Genomic DNA, 25631 nt, shown 5'->3' with positions numbered 1-25631 from the left:
CCTTTGAATCCACCTCAGACTATCTATGCGACTGATTCATAGAATCAGTTACGCATAGATAGCCAGAAGATCCGACAGGTGTAATTGTCGGATCATAGGATGCAGTACCGCGGCCGCTGCTGGGGGGAGTTTGCGTCGTAAACCAGCGTCAGGTATGCAAATTAGGAGTTACGGCGATTCACGACGGATTTTCGCGTTCGCTACGTCGCCGCTAGTCTAGTTTCCCGTCGCAAAGTTAGTCGCGTTTTTTGGTGCCTTAACTTTACGCAGCAATCGTATTGCTGTATAAAGTATGGCCGTCGTTCCCGCGTCGAAATTTTAAAATGAACGTCGTTTGCCTAAGCCGTCCGGGAATACGGAATTACGCTACGTGCGTCGCAGTTTGAAAAAATGACGTCACGGCGCGCAAAGCACGACGGGAATTAAGAAACGGAGCATGCGCAGTAGGTCCGGCGCGGGAGCGCGCCTAATTTAAATGGCACATGCCCATTTGAATTGGTCCGCCTTGCGCCGGAGGCCGCCGGCGTAGGTTTTCTGTCAAATAACTTTTTATTGAAAAGAGGTAGGTTGCTTACAACATACAGGTACTTGTAATACAGTACAACAGTATAAGGAGGGGCATAGAAAGAGAAGGCACTTAGTTGCCCGTGGTACAAGCAGTCAGGTATAAAACAGCATGGGCAGTCTACGTGCCCCTAGGCAACAAGAAGCGCAGAATTGAAGTCAAGATTGCCATATGATAACAGATCAGTACGTTGCAAACTGTAAGGCATGGGGGAAATCACAGGGGTACCTCCGAGGGGAGGAAGATAGGAAAAAGAGGCGGGAGAAAAATAAAATAATAATAAAAAGAGAACAGATGAAGAATAAAACAAAAAGAAAAGGAAAACAGGAGGTAAAAATAAGAATAAAGATAAGGTAGGGGGGGAAAGAGAGGGGAAGAGAGAAGGGGCGGCGTAGGTTTTCATCGCAAGTGCTTGGTGAATCAGACACTTGCGATGAAAACTTGCGGCGGTGTAACGTATCTAAGATACGTTACGCCGCCGCTCATCTATGTGAATCTGGCCCTAAGTGCCTATAGGCTTCACAATGCCCACAAGCAAAATGACAACGGTGTAGATATAGTTTTATAAACTATCTTTTTTGAATATCTATGCGGAGCGGCGGCGGATTGTAAAATAGTAAGTGACCAGATTTATATTATAAAAACGCAGGATGAAAGGACATACATTTAAAAAATGCTAATTGTGGTTGGAACTCCGCTTTAACGTGTTGCGCTTTCCAACATGTGCTTCAGAAACAGATCCTATGGAACAGTCCATAACGGTCTTAAAGTGTTATGCTTCCCAACACCAATACTTTTCACATATTTATTTGTAAAAAAAATATGAAAACCATTTATCATTTTCCTTCCACTTCACAATTATGTGCCACTTTGTGTTGGTCTATCACATAAAATCCCCAATAAAATACATTTACATTTTTGGTTGTAACATGACAAGATGTGGAAAATTTCAAGGGGTATGAATACTTTTTCAAGGCACTGTATATGCATGAGGCTGTCATAAAGGGGTTAAGCTGAACCAGGGAGTAGTAGAGTAATCTTTCTTGCTGTGTGTTGTGTCATTGTGTAAACGCAAGATTATCGGTACAGAAATAACAGTAAAAACACGTATTTCTAATATTTCACAGGAGTTCTGCTTTAACATACTCCCAGACCTAGCCGCTTAAAGCGGTTGTAAACCCGCATATACATTTTTTTTTTTTACACCTGCAAGGCAAAAGCCATAATGAGCTAGTATGCACCGCATATTAGCTCATTATGAAATACTTACCTTGGAACGAGGTGTAGGGAACTTACCTGGTCCACGCCGAGCCGAGCGTGTCTTCCGGGTATCGCCGCTCCAGCGATGTGATTGGCTGGAGCGGGGATGACGTCACTCCCGCGCATGCACGCGGGAGATTTCATTCCGGCAAGGGCCGGCCCTTAAGCCGAGGATCCCCCTGCGCATGCGCCGCTGCAATCAGCGGCGCATTGCGAGGTGAATATCTCCTAAACCATACAGGAGAATAGGAGATATTCTTTATATTCTTTATACCTACAGGTAAGCCTTATTATAGGCTTACCTGTAGGCAAAAGTAAAAAATTAGGGTTTTCAACCACTTTAAATGATGCGCTTATCTGATTGAAAGAATACTGGCATTGCAACCGACAAAGTCTATCTGATAGGAAACTGTGTTACAATAGCAAAGGTGGATTGGCTTCTATATTGTTCTGCTACCTCTGAGTATAAGGATTTCTACTAGACATGTGCAATTTGTTTAGTTCCAAATTCGTTTTTTTAACCAATTTAGACAAATTAGTTCATTCTGAATATCCGAATTTTACGAATTTTAAAATTTCCGCATTTTTCCGAATATCCAATTTTTTTTATTTTTCCGAATATGCAAATTTCAGAATTTTCCAAATAGCCGAATATTCGGAAAATCGGAAATTGTAAATTCGAAAATTCGGAAATTCCGAAATTCCAAAAATCTGAAAATTCTTAATTTTGGAAATTTGGAAAGTGTAAATTTGAAAATCCAAAAATGTGGATATTTGGAAATTCGGAGATTCGGAAATTAAAAATTCGAAAATCCGAAAATCCAGAAATTCGAAAATTCGGAAATCCAAAAACTCAAAAAAATGTGGTGACATTTTTGGTAATAGTTTTTGATTTATGAATGCTTTATAGATTTGTTTTGTATCTGTTTTAACTGCTATTAAACAGCTATATTTTTTATTGGTCTTTAACCTCCGTTTTACAAAATAAAACAGTAAAAACCACATTGCATTCAAGCATAAAACAGAATCATCTTTCCTAATCTACTTCCTGTCAGAAAATAAAAAGTTTACTTTAAATAAAACATGGTGTCATTGCTAGTTAACCGCTTAAGGACCGGACCAATATGCTGCTAAATGACCCAAGGGGTTTTTACAATTCGGCACTGCGTCGCTTTAACAGACAATTGCACGGTCGTGCGACGTGGCTCCCAAACAAAATTTGCGTCCTTTTCTTCCCACAAATAGAGCTTTCTTTTGGTGGTATTTGATCGCCTCTGCGATTTTTATTTTTTGCGCTATATACAAAAATAGAGCGACAATTTTGAAAAAAAAACAATATTTTTTACTTTTTGCTATAAGAAAAAATCAAATAAACTAAATTTTAGTCAAACATTTAGGCCAAAATGTATTCAGCCACATGTCTTTAGTAAAAATCGCAATAAAAAAAAAATAGCTACCTAGCGGGAACAGCGACACTAATACAGCGATCAGAAAAATGATCGCTTAGTGACACTGGCAATAGGGAGTGAAAGGGTTAACTAGGGCGGTGGTCAAAGGGGTTAAAACTTTATTAGGGGGGGTACGGGGGCTACCCTGAACCTAACACTAACTGCCTGTCACACTGACACTAAATGCAGTGATCAGTACATATATGATCTCTGCATTCAGTGACACTGGGGTGGGGGGGGGCTGATCGGGGGGGTTAATGTGCCTATGTGTAGTGTGTGTCAGTGTAGTGTTGTGCAGACTCACTGTGTGATGTGATCTCTCCTCAGCGGCGGTTGAAAAAAAACGCTGAGAGGAGAGATCACATCACTTCCCTCTTCCTGTGTTTACACAGGCAGAGGAAGTGACACACGGGGGAGCGCGCGGATTGGCTGAGAGCGATCCGGAGGGGGCGGACAAAAACGAACAGCCGCCCCCTCATCCCGGATCGCTCGGACAGCCACGGGAACCACCGCATGTACCGGGGGGGCGGGTCCCGATCGGACCCCCGACCCACATCTAGGCAGGGACGTACAGGTACGTGGATGTGCCTGTCCGTGCCATTCTGCCGACGTATATGTACATGCGGCGGTCCTTAAGTGGTTAAAGTGTCACTAAACCCTCATCATCAACAACAATCAATAAATGGTGAATTACATGCTGTTCATACTCACTCAGTCACTATGAGATTCCTTTTCTGTATTCTGCAAAAAAAAAACTGGTTGATCCTGCTGTTCTCTATCTCCCCCCTTCTGTCCATGTCTCCGATTCAGCTACAGATTTTGCAGCTGTGGTGCCAGCTCTGCACATTCTCCGTTTTCAGTGAGATTCTATGCTGAGCATATCCTCCCTATCACATCTGAGCAGCCCATGTGACTATAGAGTCACACATGTGACGCCGCCCACCCTAACACCTACGCCGCCCTCCCTATCCATGTGCCTAGCCCCTTTCAGGACGCCGGACACATGAATTCCTATGGAGGGGGTGTGTTTTTGAAGCACCTGATTAGAGCCAGAGTCTCTAATAGGTTTTAAAATAGGGTGGGCTCGGGGCACAGAGAGTGCGTCCCAATCCCACCCAATTGTGTTACCATAGCGGAAGAATTTTTGCTATTTTCACACTACAGTTACTCCCCGCCAATCAGGAAGCAGGTTAGTGAGACCTGTTTCCCGATTGGCCAAAGTGCCAGGCGATCATATTGGATGCCTAGCGCTGTGGAAGGGAAGGAACACGCTGGAGCTGGACCTGCCGATGCCTGAAGGACACAGCAGGAAAGGAGGACACAGCCCGCCACATAGTAAGTGCCAGACCTCGGGGGGGGGGGGGGGGTTGCTGGCGAATAGTGCTGCAAAACCCAGGGCGCTGGTTTGGAAGAAAAGCCCACCAGCCGCCACTGATGTACACAGTGGTAAATGACAGCCCACTCCCTCGCTAAACACAATGGGGGTGGGATTTTACATGTAGATTATGGGAGACTTCACCTCCCTCTTATTCTAAGACACAGGCTGGAGGGGTTTGAAACAGCTTGTAACTGGCAGAAATCTGCCCACACCATGTTATTGCCAAAAAATAATACAGATTTGATTTCAAATATATATTTGTTTGATGATTTCAAACTGTTTATTGATATTAATTATTTATGTAGCACTACCCCCAAGGGAGCTGCTTGTTTAGATTTGGGCCTGCCGTTACCTTACTGTCACTTTGCTTGTCCTAGGGGCCCTTCTTGAAGAGTTACAAATGTCCACACCAACACATTTCTTTTTTCTTCAAGCTTTTTTATTAAACAAGTTCCGTTAGAGGGGTGAAGGGGTAGGGAAGATTCAGGTACCTTGCTTTGCGGGTATGATCTTAGATCCAGAGGACAAACTGTTCCCACATTGGATCCAGCGACCACCGAATATGCCTCTCTCACTGACCTAGCAGCCGGTGCGAAGCTCGTTCAAAAGTCTCTGCCACAGACTTGATGAGTGCCATCGAGTCGTTACACAGTTGCTCCAAAGTAGACATGTGCAACTAATATTGTTCCGAATTAGTTTTTTAATGAATTTCGACAAATTAGTTAATTCAGAAATATCCAAATTAATGAAAACCTGTTTAACAAATTTTTCAAAAATTCATAAATTCAATTTTCGAAAATCTGAAAATTAAAAAAATCTGAAATAATAACTAACTAATAATAACTTTACTATCACTAACTCTTAAATTATTGGTATTGGAACTTTACTTTTAAATTTGGCTGTTATGCCACGTACACACGATCGGTTCGTCTGATGAAAAAGATAGACAGAAGATCCGACATGTGTAAGGGACTTACACTGCCGGATCTTAGGATGCAGTACCGCATCCGCCGCTGGGGGCATTTCGAGTCGAAATGCCGCGTCGGGTATGCAAATTAGCACTTACGGAGATCCACGAAGCTTTTCAGCTTCGTTTTTTCTCCGTAAGTTTTAGTTTGCAATCGTAAAATTAGGGCTGCTTTTACAAAGTGTAAACTGTTTACACCTTGTAAAAGTAGACCCTTCTTACCCGCGACGCTGTTATTTTTTTTTTTCCGCCGTATCTTTTTTTTTTCCCGACGCAACTTTTTTTACCCGGCGCGATTCACAAAACTCGGCGTAACGTAAAACCGCGCTATGCACGCCGGGAAAATGACGTCGGGAGCATGCGCAGTACGTCCGGCGCGGGAGCGCGCCTAATTTAAATGGGACTCGCCCCATGAAAATAGGAACGCCTTGCGCCGGACGGATTTAAGTTACACAGCCGAAAATTTCTAGGTAAGTGCTTTGTGGATCAGGCACTTAGGTAGAAATTTTACGGCAGTGTAACTTAAATGGGAATTTTTACGTTGCGGCGGCTCTTTGTGGATCTGGCCCTTAGAACCTGTTTTAAAATGATCTGATGGTTAAAAAAAACGATAGAAAAAAAACGATCGTCTGTGGGAAAATCCATCTGTCAAAAATCCACGCGTTCTCTGCACGTCGTTGTGTTTTGCGTCACCGCGTTGGACACGATCCAATTTTTAACTGATGGTGTGTAGGCAAGACTGATGAAAGTCAGCTTCATCGGATATCTAATGAAAAAATCCATCGGTCCGTTTTCATCGGATGAACCGATCGTGTGTACGTGGCATTAGTGAACGTAATGAATGCGAATTTATCCGAAGTTACGAATTATCCTAAATAACTATTGCCCTATATAAATGAATGGAACGTAACAAATTAATAAAAATAAATAACAATAATAATAATAATAATAAAAACTTTTTAGTATTATTATTATTTATTATTAATTTGTTTTGTTCCAATTGTTTAGATGCGGCATTCGTTATTTTGGATATTTTGTAACTTTGAATAAATTCTTATTCGTTTCGTTCACTAACAGACAATTTTTTTTTCATTTTTGGGGTTTTTTGTTATGATCGCAATTCATAAATTTGTAAATGTTAAAATTCATAAATTTGTAAATGTTAAAATTCATAAATTTGTAAATTTAAAAATACGAAAATAAGAAAGAAAATCCGAAAATTCTAAAGAATAACTGACTAATAATAACTAACTATTAAATGATAGGTATTGGAATTTCCTTTCAAATTTGGCTGTTAGTGAACGCAATGAATTTATCCGAAGTTACGAATTATCCAAAATAACAAATGCCGCATCTAAACAAATGGAACGAAACAAATTAATAATAAATAATATTTTTTTTTTTTATTATTATTGTCATTTATTATTAATAATTCATTACGTTCAATTCACTTAGCTACGGCAATAGTTATTTCGGATAATTCGTAACTTTGGATAAATTCGTATTTGTTACATTTACTAACAGCCAAATTTTTTCGGATTTTATTTCTTATTTTCACATTTTCAAATTTATGAATTTTCACATTTACGAATTTACCAATTGCAATCATACTGAATGACCTGAAAAGCAAATTTTTTATAGAAATTAAAAACAACAATTAACACATTTTTCAGCAGTGCACATGTCTACTCCAGAGCTTAATAAATTAGGTAAAGCTTCACTTTGCAAAGAGTACCCAATCACGTGGAAGGGAAATATAAACAAATCACCATTTTTTGCTAGCATATGATTGGATGATGGAATTCAGCAGAACTTCTGCTCATTTACTAAGCTCTAGAACAAGGGTCTCAAACTGGCAGCCCTCCAACTGTTGCAAAACTACAAGTCCCATCATGCCTCTGCCTATGGGAGTCATGCTTGTAATTTTTAGTCTTGCAATGCCTCATGGGATTTGTAGTTCTGCAACAGCTGGAGGGCCACCAGTTTGAGACCCCTGCTCCAGAGCAACTGCTTTAGCAGAATTCATTGAGGTAGATTCACGTAGGACTTACGCCGACGTATCTTCTTATACGCCGCGTAAGTCCACGGATGCGCCGTCGTATCTATGCACCGTATTCTTTAAACCAGATACGCCTGCATTCTGGCTCCATCCGACCAACGTAAGTCTCCTACGCCGTCGTATCTTAGGTGCATATTTACGCTGGCCGCTAGGGGCGCTTCCGTTAATTTACGCGTTGAATATGTAAATGACCTAGATACGCCGATTCACGAACGTACTTGCGCCCGTCGCAGTAAGCTACGCCATTTACGTAAGGCGTACGTTATCCCACCTAAAACAGGGGTAAGTCATATTAGGGTATGGCCGTCGGAACAGCCGTTGGATTTTACGTCGTTTATGTAAGTCGTATGTGAATGGGGCTGGGCATAGGTTACGTTCACGTCGTACGCATTGAGCCGTCGAATCTTAGGGAGTATATGCAACGTGATTCTGAGCATGCGTGCGCATGCGCCGTTCGTTCGGCCATTCATTTACATGGGGTCACGGTTAATTTAAATATAACACGGCCACTACCTTCCAAATTCGTAACTTAGGGAGCAAAGTGCTTTGTGAATACTGCTCTTGCCTCTCAGAGTTACGTTGGCGTAGCGCATATGAAATGCGCTACGCCCGCTCAACGATACGCCAAGCTACCTGAATCTAGCTCATAGTCTTTTTGCATTTAGTAAATCAACCTGATAGTTTTGAATGCTTGCTCCTTGCCATTACTCAAAGTCTTAGTTTTTATAAGGTTCATTCTGCAGAGCTTTGACTACTAGTTGTGCCCTCTAAACAATTTTAACAGTAATGCTGTATGTTTCCCGTGTTTTTATCTTTTTACATAATACAGTGGAACCTCGGATTGCGAGTAACGCAGTTAACGAGCGTTTCGCAATACGAGCACTGTATTTTAAAAAATCCTAAATCAGTTTGCAAGTGTTGTCTCGCAAAACGAGCAGGATTCAGGCCAAAGCAGTGTGCAGTACCGCGTTTGGCCTAAGGTAGTGGGGGACACCGGAGCAGAGCGGAGCCAAACAACGTCGATCCCAGCTGATCGTCGCCGTTTGGAAATGCTCGGAAAGACACCAAAGTACTCAGTTCCCGAGCCTTTCAGAGGTTTGCCAAGGTCAGCCGAGCTGTCCTCAGGCCTTTTCAGCTGTTTCCAAGGCTCTCCGGCGCCCACCCCCCCCCCCACCTCTGGCCGCATGCGGTATTGCATGCCATTGAAGTGAATGCGGAACTAATTATTTTAGTTTCCATTGACTTCAATGGGGAAACTCGCTTTGATATGCGAGTACTTTGGATTACGAGCATTCTGCTGGAACGGATTATGCTCGTAATCTGAGGTTCGACTGTATGCACTTGCCATGCTATTTATTAATGTTGTAATAAATGAAGGGGATGTAGTTGATTCGATATTTTAAATCAAAATTGCGTGCTAATTAACTTTTTCTTTTTCTTATTAGGCTTTCCTGGGATGCCCAGCAGAACCCCCCAAATTTAGCAAATAGTACAAAGGCCAAGCCAAAGATGAAACACAAGCATAGGACAATATCCAGCATCTTTCCCTAGGTGACAAATCATTTTTGCAGAAGGCAACAGCCTTTTTTCTGGCTCTTGGTCTTTTAGCCAGGCTAGGCTGTAACGATGCATCTACACAGAAGAAAAAGACTTCAGCTCAACCGAATCCTGTTCATAGTTTGTGTGATGTTCCTTTGCTCCCTTTACCAACTATCGGTTGATCAAAAGATGAATTTAGAACCTTGGCCAGAGATAAATTTGGAAACTCCAAGCTCGGTGGAAGACGATAAAGCAGAAACAACTATAAAAATGTCTGCCAGAGAAGCATTGAAACCCACCACGACCAGCACCACCACCAGCACCACCAGCACCACCAGGACCACCACTACCACCACTACCACCACTACCTCAGCCCCATCTACAGAAAACGTAACAGAAAGGACCAAAACCAGACACTGTATTTTTGTGGACCCAGATCCCATAACACCCATTGTTAAACCAAGAACCACAACTCCTATTCCAACAACCACCACAAAACCCACCAGACCTCCATTACCTCATGCCAAAGGAGAATATCCTGAGGATCTGTTCAGCATAGAGCAACGCAGAAGCGGGTGGGTGTCACTGCACATCTTTGGTATGATGTACGTCTTTGTGGCCTTGGCCATAGTCTGTGATGAGTTCTTCGTTCCAGCTCTGGGAGTGATCACAGAAAAGCTCCAGATTTCCGAGGATGTGGCTGGTGCCACGTTTATGGCTGCTGGTGGTTCTGCACCCGAACTTTTCACTTCCCTGATTGGGGTGTTTATTTCCCACAGCAACGTGGGTATCGGAACTATTGTGGGTTCTGCTGTCTTTAACATTTTGTTTGTAATTGGAACTTGTGCCCTGTTCTCCAGGGAGATCCTCAACCTCACATGGTGGCCTCTGTTTAGAGACGTCTCATTTTATATTGTCGGTTTGATTATGCTGATCATCTTCTTCCTTGATAACGTCATCCTCTGGTATGAGAGCAGTTTACTCCTCAGTGCCTATTGCCTGTATGTCCTGTTCATGAAATTCAACGTCCAGGTGGAGCGCTGGGTGAAGAAACAGCTTTCAAAAAGGAAGCGACTGGTAAAAGTAATGGCGCTGGAAAACACATCCAAGGTTTGTAGTTACAACTAACTTTAATCACATGTTGTGGTATGCAGTGGTGTATTTAGGTTTTGTGCTGCCCTAGGCCTGAATAAAAACGTGCAACCCCTAATTTAAATATGACCCACCCCTTTCTGTCAAGGTCACGCCCCTTCCTGTTTAAGAGCTGCTCTGAAATTTTCCAGTGGGGACACTAGTTCTGAGAGCCTTGGGGGGGGGGATTTCCTCTCACTTCCTCTTTTGCTATGGGGCAGGAAATGAAGTGAAATGAAGGGAAAGAAACGGTTGGCAAAGAAAATTAACAGGGGCTATAACTAGGGCTGTCCTGATACTGATACTAGTATTGGTATCGGGACCGATACAGAGCATTTGCGCAAGTACTTGTACTCACACAAATTCTCCCGATGCCTGACCTGATACCTGGTCGGCGGGTGGAGTCTGTGAGCAGAGAGTGCGGGCGGAGTCTGTGAGCGGAGAGGGCGGGTGGAGTCTGTGAGCGGAGAGGGCGGGCTGAGTCTGTGAGCGGAGAGGGCGGGCGGAGTGGGCGGGACGCGTCTGTAGGTGGAGTCAGTGGGGCGGAGAGCGAGTCCTCAGCTAGGTAAGCTGGCAGGGTACAGTGTGCAGGGCACAGCCGCATCAGCATTGGTGACTGGAGCACCCTGCACTTGGCCACAGTAAGCCAGCAACGGACATCTTGTTACACAGAGCCCATATAGTTTGGGCTGGGTGTAACAAGATGTCTGCTGATACTTACTAATGCCGAGTGCAGGGTGTACCAAGATGGGAGTCGTAGCATAGCATTTCAAAATCTTTTCCTCATGTCATTTATTGCGGCATTTCAGTGCCTGCCCATAAGTGCCAGCCACATGTCAGTGCCATTAGTGCCCAAAAGTGCTGCCTATTAGTGCCAGCCACCTGTCAGTGCCAGCCATCAGTGCCAGCCACCTGTCAGTGCCATCAGTGCCCATAAGTGCCGACTACCAGTGCCACGTATCAGTGCCCATAAGTGCCACCAGTGCCGCCCATCAGTGTCAGCCCCATATCAGTGCCAGCCAACTGTCAGTGCCAACAGTGCCCATAAGTGCTGTCTATAAGTGCCAGCCACCTGTCAGTGCCACCTATCAGTGCCCATAGGTGCCGCCTATCAGTGCCTATCAGTCAAACTGTCACATGACATTAAAAAAAAGTATCGGTAATCGGCGAGTACATGAAAAAACTCGGTCCTAAAAAAGTGGTATCGGGACAACCCAAGCTATAACCATCCCTTATTCTATCCAAAATGCAAAAAAAAAAGTGTTGCCAATAATTCTATTTTAAGAGTGCGCCATACAAATGTACCCCCCACAGTTTTCACATATTTAATTGTAAACAATGTTGAAAAACATTTATAATTTTCCTTCCACTTCACAATTATGTGACACTTTGTTTTGGCTTATTACATAAAATCCCAATAAAATACATTTACGTTTTTGGTTGTAACATGACAAAATGTGGAAAATTTCAAGGGGTATAATTTTTTTTTCAAGGCACTGTATTTATACATGATTGTAATGAACTATTCCTTATCCATTTTTTCAAGCTGGACAGGTAAATATTAAAGTGTTTGTAAACCCTAACAATTAACTTTTCTTATATGCTTATTTGCTTTGGGCTCTTATAAAGTTGATTTTCACCCTCGTAATGAAATTCCCTCCACTCCATCCCTCCTCCAGTTCTGTATGTGAACAGTTTTTGGCTGGAGTTAGGGTTTCAATTTGTATGATCTGTATTGTATTGTTCCATTGGTCCAGTTTGGCATTGTATATCTCATTGTGACCTCTGTGACTTAGCCAGTAGGTGGACGAAACGCGTTAGAGGGGCAAGCTGAAGCTGTTTTTTTACAAATGGAGATTGAGCTGGCAGCTAGCATGCGGTTCTTTATCTCTTTTGACATTTATGTATACATCATACCTGAGGGATCGTCAGGGAAGCTGACAATCACTGTCGAGTCCTGTGCAGGGTCACTGACCAGAAGAATCAGTTGCTCTGCACTGCCGCCATTTACAGAAAAAATATAAATAAATAACAAGGTGGGGATTACAAAGTCAACACCTCTTCTCTCCACCTTGTCTGATCAGAGAACGAGAATGCAAGGTGTTCTGTAAATGGAGGGAGTGCTGAAGGGAAGTCACTCAGCGCAGAACTTGGATAACCGCGGCTATCACTATAGCAGCACCAATTACTACAGTGATGGTCGGCTTCCCCAGGGGCTGCTAAGGTATGAGATATACATACTGTTATGCCTTGTAAACTCGATTGGAATTTCCAATGGAAAAAGTGTATTAGGACAGTTCATTGTAAATTCACTAATTAGAAAAGGAACATTTTGACAGTTAAAATGTATATAATTTACAAAGATAAGATAAGAGTAAGCTTCTTACAACAGGTAGTTTGAAATAATTATGTAGAATATGGAAAAGTTATGTACAGTACATTAATTAAGTTTGACAGGGTCAAAATAAGGTCTGTTTGTGCCCTCATTAAAACTAATAAAATACATTGAATAAGAAATATTAATAATTAGACAATATTGAATACAGTAATTAGCTTGTATGTGTATATATATATATATATATATATATATATATATATATATATATATATATATATATATATATATATATATATATGTATGTGTGAATAATATAAATAATGCAGTACCTTTTATGGAAGCAATAAATGAATAAATACATATATAATTAGTGAGACATAACAGATAAGGTGGGGGTTATTGAAAGTTCATTCTCCGAAAGTCAAAAATCTGTCATCCTTGAAGTTATGGCTAACACAGCTGGGTGCCAGTTGGTCTCTACACAGGTGTTTTTAATTGGACAAAACCAGTTATAAATCACTTTAATGAACATATAGGAATTCTGGGAATAATTATGTTTGGCTTGGTTTAGGTGACGTAGATCTTAGCAACCAATCACATCTAGGAGAGATGGCTGAGATAAGGCTTGTGAGGGTATATAAATGCCAGTTTTACAATTGTTAGTCAGACAAGTCAGATAGGAGCTCATAAGGCTGAACTCTGTGTATGCTGCCCTATTGCACGGGTCATGGAGGTCAGAACCAGTGGGCAATTATCTGTTCAGATAGGCGTCTATCAGGCTGGCTGTTTGTCTATGCAGCCCTATCGCACTGGTGGCAGGCGGTCAGAACCAATAGGCAAATATCTGTCCCTTTGTTGTAACTTGTCTCCTTGTACGAGTCAATAAAGAAAACTTCTTAACTTGTTCCAGAGTGTGGTCTCAGGTGAATTTCTCTCACACATACTTACATTGTGCCAAGCTAGACCAATAGAACTATACAACACACATCATACCTGGAGGTCAGATATAAAAAAATAATAATAATTCAAGCAACTGTAAAAGATCAATAGACCATGCAAAAAACTTGACCTGTATAATATGATGTTGGAGCTTCTCTTGTGACTGCCTTCATTTTATCTTTCCTGCACATTTCATCCATTCCAGTATCCCCAGTACATTACATAGCACAGCTCAGTTTTTATTAAAAGTTTCTCCCTTTCTACTCTATTTCCATAGGTTATGCAGGGCCTGTCTGTAAAAAATTCCAGGTAGTTGAACTCCCTCCACCCTGCCTAATTGGCTGGATGGGCCAGAGGTTAGAAGTGTGTAGGCAGGTGCAGCCCGCAGTATATCCTCCAACCTGAAGATGGCGTTGTGACTTGCCTTTAGGTTGTTAGGAGTCCAGTAAGGAGGAAATGTCTTCAGGCGGACATTTTCGGGAGGATGTTGATTGAGGTGGATACTGTTTTATGGAAACTTGCTTTGTGCACTGGTCCAAATCATTTGGTGGAGGGGGGATTATGGTGGGGGGGGGGGCTTTGTTTTTGATGGGTTGGGCTTATACCCTTAGTTCCAGTGAAGGGAACTCTTAAAAGGGTTTTAAAGGTTCATGTTTTTTCACCTTAATGCATTCTTTGCATTAAGGTAAAAAAAAATCCGACGATAAGCGGCCTTGAAAGTCCCACATCGTGAACACGCAGGCTTCTCGACCGGGCTTTTCGTCTCTTCTCGGCTCATTCATTGAATGATTGATGGCGGCACAGCCATAGGCTCCCACTGCTGTCAATCAAATCAATGACGCGTGCGATGGGGGAGGGGCCGAGTGATACAGTCGGCGGCTATAGCCACTGTCTGTATCACTGTATCATGGGAGCATGCCGGCAAGCTAACCCCCTTGGGAGATCGCTTCCCAGAATGTGGGTTAGCTGATAGGAGCCGAGACAGCTGCCGAGGGACCCCAGAAGATGAGGATTGGGGCCACTCTGAGCAAAACGAACAGTGGAGGTAAGTATGTTTGTTATTAAAAAAAAAGGAACCTTTACCACCCCTTTAAGAGATCAGCATACCAAGACAATTTGGACAAATTCATGCTCACAACTTTGTGGGAACAGTTTGGGGACGGCCCCTTCCTGTTCCAACATGAGTGCGCACCAGTGCACAAAGCAAGGTCCATATAGACTAGGGTGCCCACATGTCCCGGATTGCCCGGGACTGTCCCGCAATTGACATGTCTGTCCCGGGTCCCGGGCACCTTCATTCCGGGACAATACAATGTCCCGGAATGAAATAGAGGACACAGCCACCCCCCTACTAACTACTATTTCCGGAACGGTTTGCTAAGGCCATCTTGCAACCAGTGACAATTTACTCTCAGACATTGAGACCGGGAGCGAGGCCTGCGCCTAGTGCAGCACTGCTGTCCCCACCCACCTCGGCACCTCCTCCTTCTCCGGCACCCAGCGGCAAGCAGCAGGGACTGGTGTGATCTTTACTCTCTAGATAGTGACTCCACTCCTTTCCTTCTATGCAAGTGGCTCATGCAGAGGGAGTGACAGCAGTACTGTATCTGGTGGCAGACTATGGGTGGCAAGCGGCACTGCATCTGGTGGCAAGTGGTGCATTCACCTGACAAATAACCCGCCGCCAAATTCCCAATTAACCCCTGAGACTACATTTCCCCCGTGCCCCCCCATCTTTTTTGGGGGAAAGGTGAGAGAGGGGGTATGTCCCTGAATGTCACTTTGGAAATGTGGTCACCCTAATATAGACATGGATGAGCGAGTTTGGGGTGGAGGAACTTGACTGGCCTGCACCCGATAGAACACTTTTGGGAAGAATTAGAGCGGAGACTGTGAGCCAGATCTTCTTGTCCAACATCAGTGCCTGACCTCACAAATGCTCTTCTGGAAGAATGGTCAAACATTCCCATATACACACTTCTAAACCTTGTGGACGGCCTTCCCAGAAGAGTTGAAGCTGTTATAGCTTTAAAGGGCGGGGCCAACTCAATACTGAACCCTACGGACTAAGACTGGGATGCCATTAAAGTGAAAGTAAACTCGCCTATCGTTTTCAGTCAGGGAAGCTGCAATCTTGGCCTCTGTTTAATCTACAACGGCCATGATGCTGCACATATGTACGTTTTAACGCTCACATGCTGCACATATGTATCACTGGGCGGCCAATGTTTATGTGTCGAGTGCATGCTTCCAGCAGAAAGACCAAGCTGTTAGTGCAGCTATCGGTTCGGGACCTCTGATCCGGGGCTTCTGATCATGCGACCACTGTGACAGTGGTCACATGATCACTGATCGGTCAGGCATTTTAAAGGGATGTGAAAAAGGGGAAAAATACTGCGCTAATCTAGAAATATAAAGTAAGCAGCTACACAAGCAATATGACAAAAATTTAAATAGAAACAGTGAAAAAATATGCAGCGCTAAAAATTCTTTTACAAAAATGCAAATTATGCATCAATGTGATGAGAACACAGTGACCTGTGAATGAGTGTCCATTTAAAACAACCAACACAAAAGAAAACACAGAAAAAAAGTCCATCAATAGGGGGTGTATGACCACATCCTCATCATTGGAAAAACTTTCTGCACGATAAAATCAGGAGTAGATGGAATACTCTTACCAGATGACGTGGATCTGCTTGTCAGCGACAACAGATCATAAACGCATGTAAGGACTCCACTCGGCTCTGCTCGGCTGGACGATGGCACAATAGTAGACTCACCACGGGGTATCCTGATGGATGGCTGTGAGCCTGGACTGGAACCTCACCGTAGGTGTACTTGCTCCAACTCCAATTCGTGAACAGGAACAGAGGGTCCGCTTGTTTAAACGCCAACTGGTGATGTGAACAGTGGTGTCCACTGATGCAAGGTGCACACAGACATGGAGTTTGAAAAAACTTTGTATCCAAGCAAGTCATGCAGGGAAAAGAAAGAAAACAATGCTCCGGATGGTGCAGGTAAAAGAGGATAGGTTTTATTGTAATAAAACCAAAAACATAAAAGTGATCACTTCAGTATAAAAGAGAGTAAAAGCAATATGGGATGCATCCCATATTGCTTTTTCTCTCTTTTATACTGAAGTGATCACTTTTATGTTTTTGGTTTTATTACAATAAAACCTATCCTCTTTTACCTGCACCATCCGGAGCATTGTTTTCTTTCTTTTCCCTGCATGACTTGCTTGGATACAAAGTTTTTTCAAACTCCATGTCTGTGTGCACCTTGCATCAGTGGACACCACTGTTCACATCACCAGTTGGCGTTTAAACAAGCGGACCCTCTGTTCCTGTTCACGAATTGGAGTTGGAGCAAGTACACCTACGGTGAGGTTCCAGTCCAGGCTCACAGCCATCCATCAGGATACCCCGTGGTGAGTCTACTATTGTGCCATCGTCCAGCCGAGCAGAGCCGAGTGGAGTCCTTACATGCGTTTATGATCTGTTGTCGCTGACAAGCAGATCCACGTCATCTGGTAAGAGTATTCCATCTACTCCTGATTTTATCGTGCAGAAAGTTTTTCCAATGATGAGGATGTGGTCATACACCCCCTATTGATGGACTTTTTTTCTGTGTTTTCTTTTGTGTTGGTTGTTTTAAATGGACACTCATTCACAGGTCACTGTGTTCTCATCACATTGATGCATAATTTGCATTTTAAAGTGATGCCTGGGTGGGTGGGAAGAGGTTAAAAAGCTGAGCAGTAGAATTTAATGAGCTGGGGATCCTGGAATGCATGGAGAGGGGAGGTTGTTGGAAATGTGCTGGAAAAGTGAACGAACACTTTAAAGGGGGTTGTAAAGGTACAATTTTTTTCTCCTAAATAGCTTCCTTTACCTTAGTGCAGTCCTCCTTCACTTACCTCATCCTTCCATTTTGCTTTTAAATGTCCTCATTTCTTCTGAGAAATCCTCACTTCCTGTTCTTCTGTCTGTAACTCCACACAGTAATGCAAAGCTTTCTCCCTGGTGTGGAGTGTCGTGCTCGCCCCCTCCGTAGGACTACAGGAGAGTCAGGACGCCCACTAGCACACAACTCCTTTCTCTATCTGCAACGCAGAGAGCGTCCTGACTCTCCTGTAGTCCAGGGGAGGGGGCGAGCACGATACTCCACACCAGGGAGAAAGCCTCGCATTACTGTGTGGAGTTACAGACAGAAGAACAGGAAGTGAGGATTTCTCAGGAGGAAATAAGGACATTTAAAAGCAAAATGGAAGGATGAGGTAAGTGAAGGAGGACTGCACTAAGGTAAAGGAAGATATTTAGGGGAAAATGTTTTTACCTCTACAGCCCCTTTAAATCTAAACATTGACATTATGATGCAGAGGTAGAGCAAGTTCCCTTTGGTGCCTAACAAGAGTCCATAGACAGCACTGTTGGGGAGATTTACTAAAACTGGAGCACTCAGAATATGGTGCAACTGGTCATGGTAGCCTCTGACTTCAGCCTGTTCAATTAAAGTGATATTAAAGGTTCCTGTTTTTTTTTTTTTTTAAATAACAAACATATCACACTTTACCTCCACTGTGCAGTTCTTGCACAGAGTGGCCCCGATCGTCCTCTTCTGGGGTCCCATGGCGTCTCTCATGGCTCCTCCCTGCATCAGATAACCCCCTCCGGGAAGCTCTCTCCCGAGGGGGTTACCTTGCGGGCGCGCTCCTGTGTCATACACTCGGCGTCCATAGATGCAAAAGGTATGACTCGGCCCCGCCCCCCCAGCGACCGCATCATTGGATTTGATTGACAGCAGCGGGAGCCAACTGCTGCGCTGCTATCAATCTATCCAATGAAGAGCCGAGAAGCCGCGGAGAAATTGGCGTGGGATCGCGCCCAGTAAGTAAAAAGGGGGGGGGGCGGACACGGTAAGCTGTTTTTTCACCCTAATGCATAGGATGCATTTAAGCGGGAGTTCACCCGAATTTTTTTTCTTAACATTAGATTGAGGCTCGTTTTGTCAAGGGGAATCAGGTGTTTTTTTTTAAATCGAAGCAGTACTTACCGTTTTAGAGATAGATCTTCTCCGCCGCTTCCGGGTATGGTCTTCGGGACTGGGCGTTCCTATTTGATTGAAGTCTTCCGACGGTCGCATACATCACGTCACGAATAGCCGAAAGAAGCCGAACGCCGGTGCAGCTCTATACGGCGCCTGCGCACCGACGTTCGGCTACTTTCGGAAAATCGTGACGCGATGTATGCGACTGTCGGAAGCCTGTCAATCAAATAGGAACGCCCAGTCCCGCAGCCCATACCCGGAAGCAGCGGAGAAGATCACTCTCTAAAACGGAAAGTACTGCTTCGATTGTAAAAAAAACACCCGATTCCCCTTCACAAAATGAGCCTCAATCTAATGTTAAAAAAAAAGGTTTTTGGGTGAACCTCCACTTTAAGGTGAAAAAACACAAAGGTTTACAACCCCTTTAAGCTTTGGCAATAAAACCTGGAAGCTGATTGGTTTCTATACAGAGTTGCACCAGATTTTTCATACTCCAGTTTGAGTAATTCAGCCCCAGTTTCTTGATCTTATTGTGGCTGTTGGTTGAACATATTTGCCTTGCGAAGTTCTGACTGATGGTGTTATGTGGTTACTCTTCATGTCTATATACAGAAAGGCAACGGGTCAGTGGCACCGGATGAGCCAAAGCCACCTGAAGACAACAACAGATTAAAGGTAGGTGATCCAAGGATCTTAATACACGCTGCTCAAGTGTGTAAATCCAATTAACTGTGTTGCTAAGATGTGCTTATGCAGTTGACACATTATCATGCCTTAGCTCTATCCAGAAAGACATTTCCCATTGCTTTCAGTCACCTTTGCAAATACAGTGGAACCTCGGTTTACGAGTAATGTGGTTAACGAGCATTTTAAAAGACGAGCAACTTTTTTTTTTTTAATTCTGATTCGGTTTGCGAGTGTTGTCTCGCAAAAACGAGCAGAATTCAAGCTAATGGGGTGTGCAGTACCGCATTTGACCTGAGGTGCGGGGGCGCCGGAGCTGAGCAAAGCCGAGCGGAGCCATTCAAAAAAACTCGGAAGTGCTCAGGCCCAGATTCACGTAGGAGATACGACGGCGTATCTCCAAATATGCCATCGTATCTCTAAATCTGAGGCGTCGTATCTTGGCACCTGATTCAAAGAACCAGAATTTGTATAAGATACGACCAGCGTAAGTCTCCTACGCCGTCGTATCTTAACTGCATATTTACGGTGACTGCTAGGGGCGTGTACGCTGATTTACGCCTAGAAATATGTAAATCAGCTAGATACGTCTATTCACGAATGTACGTCCGGCCGTCGCAGTACAGATACGCCGTTTACGTAAGGCTTTTTCCGGCGTAAAGTTACCCCTGCTCTATGAGGCGTACCAATGTTAGGTATGGACGTCGGAACAGCGTCCAATTTTTCACGTTTTACGTTGTTTGCGTAAGTCGTTCGCGAATAGGGCTGGGCGTCATTTACGTTCACGTCGAAAGCATTGGCTTCTTGCGGGTTAATTTGGAGCAATGCGCACTGGGATACTTTCACGGACGGCGCATGCGCCGTTCGTAAAAAGCATCATTTACGCGGGGTCACATTAAATTTACATAACACACGCCCACATCTTCCACATTTTAATTAGGCGGGCTTACGCCGGCCTATTTACGCTACGCCGCCGCAACTTTGGTTTGTGAATACTGCACTTGCCTGTGAAAGTTGCGGAGGCGTAATGTAAATAGGATACGTTACGCCCGCACAAAGATGCGCTCTCCTACGTGAATCTGGGCCTCAGTTCCCGGGTGTTTCCGAGGGTTTCCAAGGCTCTCCCGCGCCCCCCACCTCTGGCCACATGTGGTATTGCATGCCATTGAAGTCAATGCGGAACAAATTATTTTAGTTTTCATTGACTGCTATGGGGAAACTCGCTTTGATATGCGAGTGCTTTGGATTACGAGAATTCTCCTGGAGCGGATTATGCTCGTAATCCAAGGTTCCACTGTATAATATAAGTGGGAACACCCTGAGGAGCGAAGATTCTGTTTACAGCAACACCATTAAAGCAATAATATTAGACACCACCAATGCTGATTCAGTCTCTGAGGTTTTGCTGTGACAGCAAGTAGTAAAAACACTCACAGCCCTACAATTAATGACATACTATGCAAATGTCCTGTGCAACTTATTTCCCTATTACAGCTGTCTTTTATTGTTTTAAAAAATATATATATATTTAATATTTGTTTTATATTTTTTACATTTTAACCACTTCAGCCCCAGAAGAACTGGCTGCCCAAATGACAATTGCGCGGTCGTGCAACGTTGTACCCAAACAAAATTGACGTCCTTTTCCCCACAAATAGAGCTTTCTTTTGGTGGTATTTGATCATCTCTGCGATTTTTTTTTTTTGCACTACAGTAAAATCTTGGTTTGAAAACGTTTTGCAAGACAGTATAAAAAAGAAGGGAGGAGCCCCTAAGTGTAGCAATATGGTTACATTTAATGAAGATACAACATTTAGCAACTTATTTCTACACTAATGCTGCGTACACACAATCATTTTTCGGCATGAAAAAAAACGCAGTTTTTAAAAACGTCATTTAAAATGATGGTATGTGGGCTACACGTCGTTTTTCAACTTCTGAAAAACAACCAAAAAAAAAAAAAATGCTGCATTTTTAACGTCGTTTTAAACAATGTCGTTTTTCGGGTTGTAAAAAATAGTCGTGTGTGGGCTAAAACGACGTTTTAAACCCGCGAATGCTCAGAAGCAAGTAATGAGACGGGAGCGCTCGTTCTGGTAAAACTACCGTTCATAATGGAGTAAGCACATTCATCACGCTGTAACAGACAGAAAAGCGCAAATCGTCTTTTACTAACACGGAATCAGCAAAAGCAGCCCCAAGGGTGGCGCCGTCCGCATGGAACTTCCCCTTCAGAGTGCCGTCGTATGTGTTGTACGTCAGCGCGCTTTGTTCATCATTTTTTAAAAATGATGGTGTGTGGGCAACGTAATTTTTAATGATGAAGTTGGAAAAACTTCGTTTTTTTGGACATGCTGAAAAACAATGTTTTTTTTTCATGCCAAAAAATGATCGTGTGTACGCGGCATTAGGCCTCGTACACACGACCAGGTTTCTCGGCAAAAACCAGCAAGAAAACTGCTTCTTGTCGAGATTCCCATTCGTGTGTACGAGGCATTCAGTTTTCTCATCTGGAAATCTGGCCAGAATTTCGACGAGATTCTTCTCGGCCTGTTTCCCGACGAGAAACCCGAGAGTGTGTATACTTACCTGTCGTCGTGGAAACCCACGCATGCTCGAAATGACTTTGACATGCGCGGTAGCTTCCACGGCATAGGTAGGGTGAAGCAAGATGGCGGCGACGGCATCAAACATGCTCGTCGTACACAATGACGTCACCGCGTTCTTTCCTTTCAAGAGAACCGTGGTTCTTTTGAAACGAAAGTCTGTACACTCCGGCGGCAAGAGTTTCTTGCCAAGAATCTCGTCGGGGAAAACAACGGCCTTAGGCCTCGTACACACGACCGAGAAACGACCGAGAAACTCGACGGGCGAAACACATCGTTTTCCTCGTCAAGTTGTCAAGAAACTCGACAAGCTTGCTTTGCGTACACACAGTCAAGCCAAAATCTCCTCATTATCAAACGCGGTGACGTACAACACATACAACAGCAGGGGAAGTTTGATTCCACTGGCACAACTCTTGGGGCTGCTTTTGCTAATTTCATGTGTTTGTGTGTTCGATAAAAGTTTTGCATTTTTCAGTCTCCATTACAAATGCTACTTTTACTCCCGTCTCATACTTTAATCTGAGCAAGCGCGGGTTTCTTAGCATACAGACGTCCGAGTTTCTCATCGAAAACCAGCCCGTCGAGGATCTCGACGAGCCAAATCAGACTCCCGTGGAAAAAAAAGAGAACTTACTCTCTTTTTGGCTCAACGAGGTTCTCGACAGTTTCCTCGACGAAAATGTACACACGACCGGTTTCCTCGGCAAAAAAATATCTCCCAGCAAGTTTCTTGCTGGTTTTTGCAGAGAAACTCGGTCGTGTGTACGAGGCCTTAGAGGCGCCTCTCTTCTATTTTATACACTGTAAAAAAACTGCTTTGATATACAAGTGCTTTGGATTACAAGCATGTTTCTGTTTATGCTCGCAAACCAAGGTTTTACCGTATAAACAAAAACAGAGCGACAATTTGAAAAAAAAAAAACTCAATATTTTTTACTTTTTGCTATAATAAATATCCCCAATTGAATTATTTTTTTTAAAAAATTCTCAGTTTAGGCCGATATGTATTTTTGGTAATTAACATTGCAATAAGCGTATATTGATTGGTTTGCGCAAAAGTTATAACGTCTACAAAATAGAGGATAGATTTATAGCATTTTTATTATTATTATTTTTTTTTATTAGTAATGGCGGCAATTTTTATCAGGACTGCGACATTATAGCGGACATATCGGACACTTTTGCCACATTTTTGGGACCATTCACATTTATACAGCTATAAAAATGCACTGATTACTGTGAAAATGTCACTGGCAGGGAAGGGGTTAACAATAGGGGTTGATTGTGTTCCCTAGTGTGTGTTCTAACTGTAGGGGGAGGGGACTGACCTAGAGGAATTTACATATCGCTGTTCCTAGCTATTAGGAACTCACAATCTGTCTTTCCTCAGCTCACAGAACAGGGATGTGTGTGTTTACACACACATGTCCCCATTCTGCCTCTCATGCCCGCGATCGCTCGTGGCCGGCGATCATTGTGACCGCCGGTCACGAGCCCCTGCAATGCAGCGATGTGTGCCTGCTATCCCCGCTTAATGAGACCTACATAAAGCTACGACGGTTCGTGCAGCGCTGCCAACCTGCCGCATAACTCCGGTGGCTGGTCCACAAATGGTTAAAGAGTTTTATAATTTTTTAAAGATGGCACAAAAATTACAGTTATTTACCTCTACACACCCATTACCCTTTAACCGATTGAGGACCGCCGCACGACGATATACGTTGATAGGGGACGTATACATGTACGTCCCCTTTAAGATCCCAGGCATGAGTCGCAAGCGCGCCCTGCCGCCGGCGCGCTCGCGACCCAGTTCTCTTCTCTGTGACCATCCCCGCGGGAACAGCGGGCACGATCGCCGCCGGTGTCCCTCAAAAGGGGTACAGAGAGGAGGAACGGGAAGAAGTAAGTGTAAACAAACCAGTGTTTCCTAGTGTGGCTGCCATTGATCGTCTGTTCCCTGTCATAGGTAAAGACGATCATTGACGTCACACGCACAGCCCCGCCCCCCCCACAGTAAGAACACTCCCTTAGGGCACACTTAACCCCTACAGCGCCCCCTCCTGGTTAACCCATTCACTGCCGGTGTCATTTTTTACAGTAACCAGTGCATTTTTATAGCACTTTTCGCTGTAAAAATTACAATGGTCCCAAAATAGTGTCAAAAGTGTCCGATGTGTCCGCCATAATGTCGTAGTCACAATAAAAATAGTACTAGAAAAAAAAATATTAATAAAAATGCAATGAAACTATCCCCTATTTGGTAGAAGCTATCAATTTTGCGCAAACCAATCAATAAACGCTTATTGCGATTTTTTTTTTTACCAAAAATATGTAGAAGAATACATATCGGCCTAAACTGAGGGATTTTTTTTTTTATATAATTTTGGGGGATATTTTTTATAGCAAAAAGTAAAAAATATTGATTTTTTTTTAAATTGTTGCTCTATTTTTGTTTATAGTGCAAAAAATAAAAACCGCAGAGGTGATCAAATACCACCAAAAGAGAGTTCTATTTGTGGGAAAAAAAAGGACGTAAATTTTGTTTGGGAGCCACGTCGCACTACCGCGCAATTGTCAGTTAAAGCGACGCAGTGCCGAATCACAAAAAGGGGCAAGGTCCTTTAGCTGCATAATTGTCCGGGGCTAAAGTGGTTAAAGTCCAAAAATAAACAAAAATCGCACGATTAAAAAAATCCTACCAGTTAAATTTAAATGCAGTGCCAATAAAGTAAATACTAATATTAATTGAATAAAAAATAATGAGCTATTAAATTAACAAAAAGATAAGGGGCCAAATCCACAGCCCCGCAGCGCAACGTAACTTAAGTGATTTAAGTTACACTGCCGCAAATTTCCTAAGTTAGGTATCGATCCACAACACACTTACCTGGAAATTTGCGGCGGTGTAACTCAAATCCGTCCGGCGCAAGGCGTGCCGAATCTAATGGGGCTAGTCCCATTTAAATTAGGCGCGCTCCCGCGCCAGACGTACTGCGCATGCTCCGTCGGGTAACTTACCCGACGTGCATTGCGCTGACGTCGCTCCGACGTCATTTGCTTAGACGTTAACGTAAATGGCGTCCAGCGCCATTCACGAACGTCTTACGCAAACGACGTAGAGTTTAAAATTTCGACGCGGGAACGACGGCCATACGTAATAGGGCTTAGTCAAATAGGACTCAGCCCTATTTTTACGCGGCGTAACTCGACGTAAACAACGTAGATTTAGCGCGATGGGCCCGTCGGAACGTTCGTGGATCGCCGTAAGTGTTCATTTGCATATTCTAGGCCGGCCGCAATGGCCTCGCCACCTAGCGGCCGGCCTAGAATTGCATCCTTAAGATCTGACAGTGTAATTCAATTACACCTGTCGGATCTTCTGCCTATCTATGGTAAACTGATTCTGTGGATCAGTTCCATAGATAGAAACAGGGATACGACGGCGTATCCCTTTTGTGGATTACCCCCAAGGTACCTACATCTTATTAAATCAAATAGGTGAATAGACAAAAAATGAGGGGGGGCAGTACTGGACTTTAGTGGTACGGTATGAACTTACAATAGTAGAAGGTATTAAAAATACAACATTTTATTAACCCCCGGACCATATTGCTGGTCAAAGACCAGAGCACTTTTTGCGATTCGGCACTGCGTCGCTTTAA

The 25631-nt window shown here is 43.5% G+C and overlaps 1 protein-coding gene across 2 annotated transcripts in view; it reads left to right on the top strand.

Moving 5' to 3' along the window:
- SLC24A1 (solute carrier family 24 member 1) overlaps positions 1 to 25631 on the top strand; it is a 144216-nt gene that overhangs the window by 16898 nt on the left and 101687 nt on the right. For both annotated transcript variants that reach the window (XM_040342275.1, XM_040342274.1), the window contains exons 2-3: positions 9123 to 10326; positions 19289 to 19351. In XM_040342275.1, coding sequence (XP_040198209.1) covers positions 9304 to 10326; positions 19289 to 19351 — 1086 coding nt within the window. In that variant the 5' untranslated portion in view covers positions 9123 to 9303. The remainder of the gene's footprint in view (positions 1 to 9122; positions 10327 to 19288; positions 19352 to 25631) is intronic.

Source organism: Rana temporaria, chromosome 3, assembly GCF_905171775.1.
Source record: "Rana temporaria chromosome 3, aRanTem1.1, whole genome shotgun sequence".
Taxonomy (NCBI): domain Eukaryota; kingdom Metazoa; phylum Chordata; class Amphibia; order Anura; family Ranidae; genus Rana; species Rana temporaria.
Note: the sequence above shows the minus strand (reverse complement) of the source record. Positions and strands in the feature narration are given on the sequence as shown.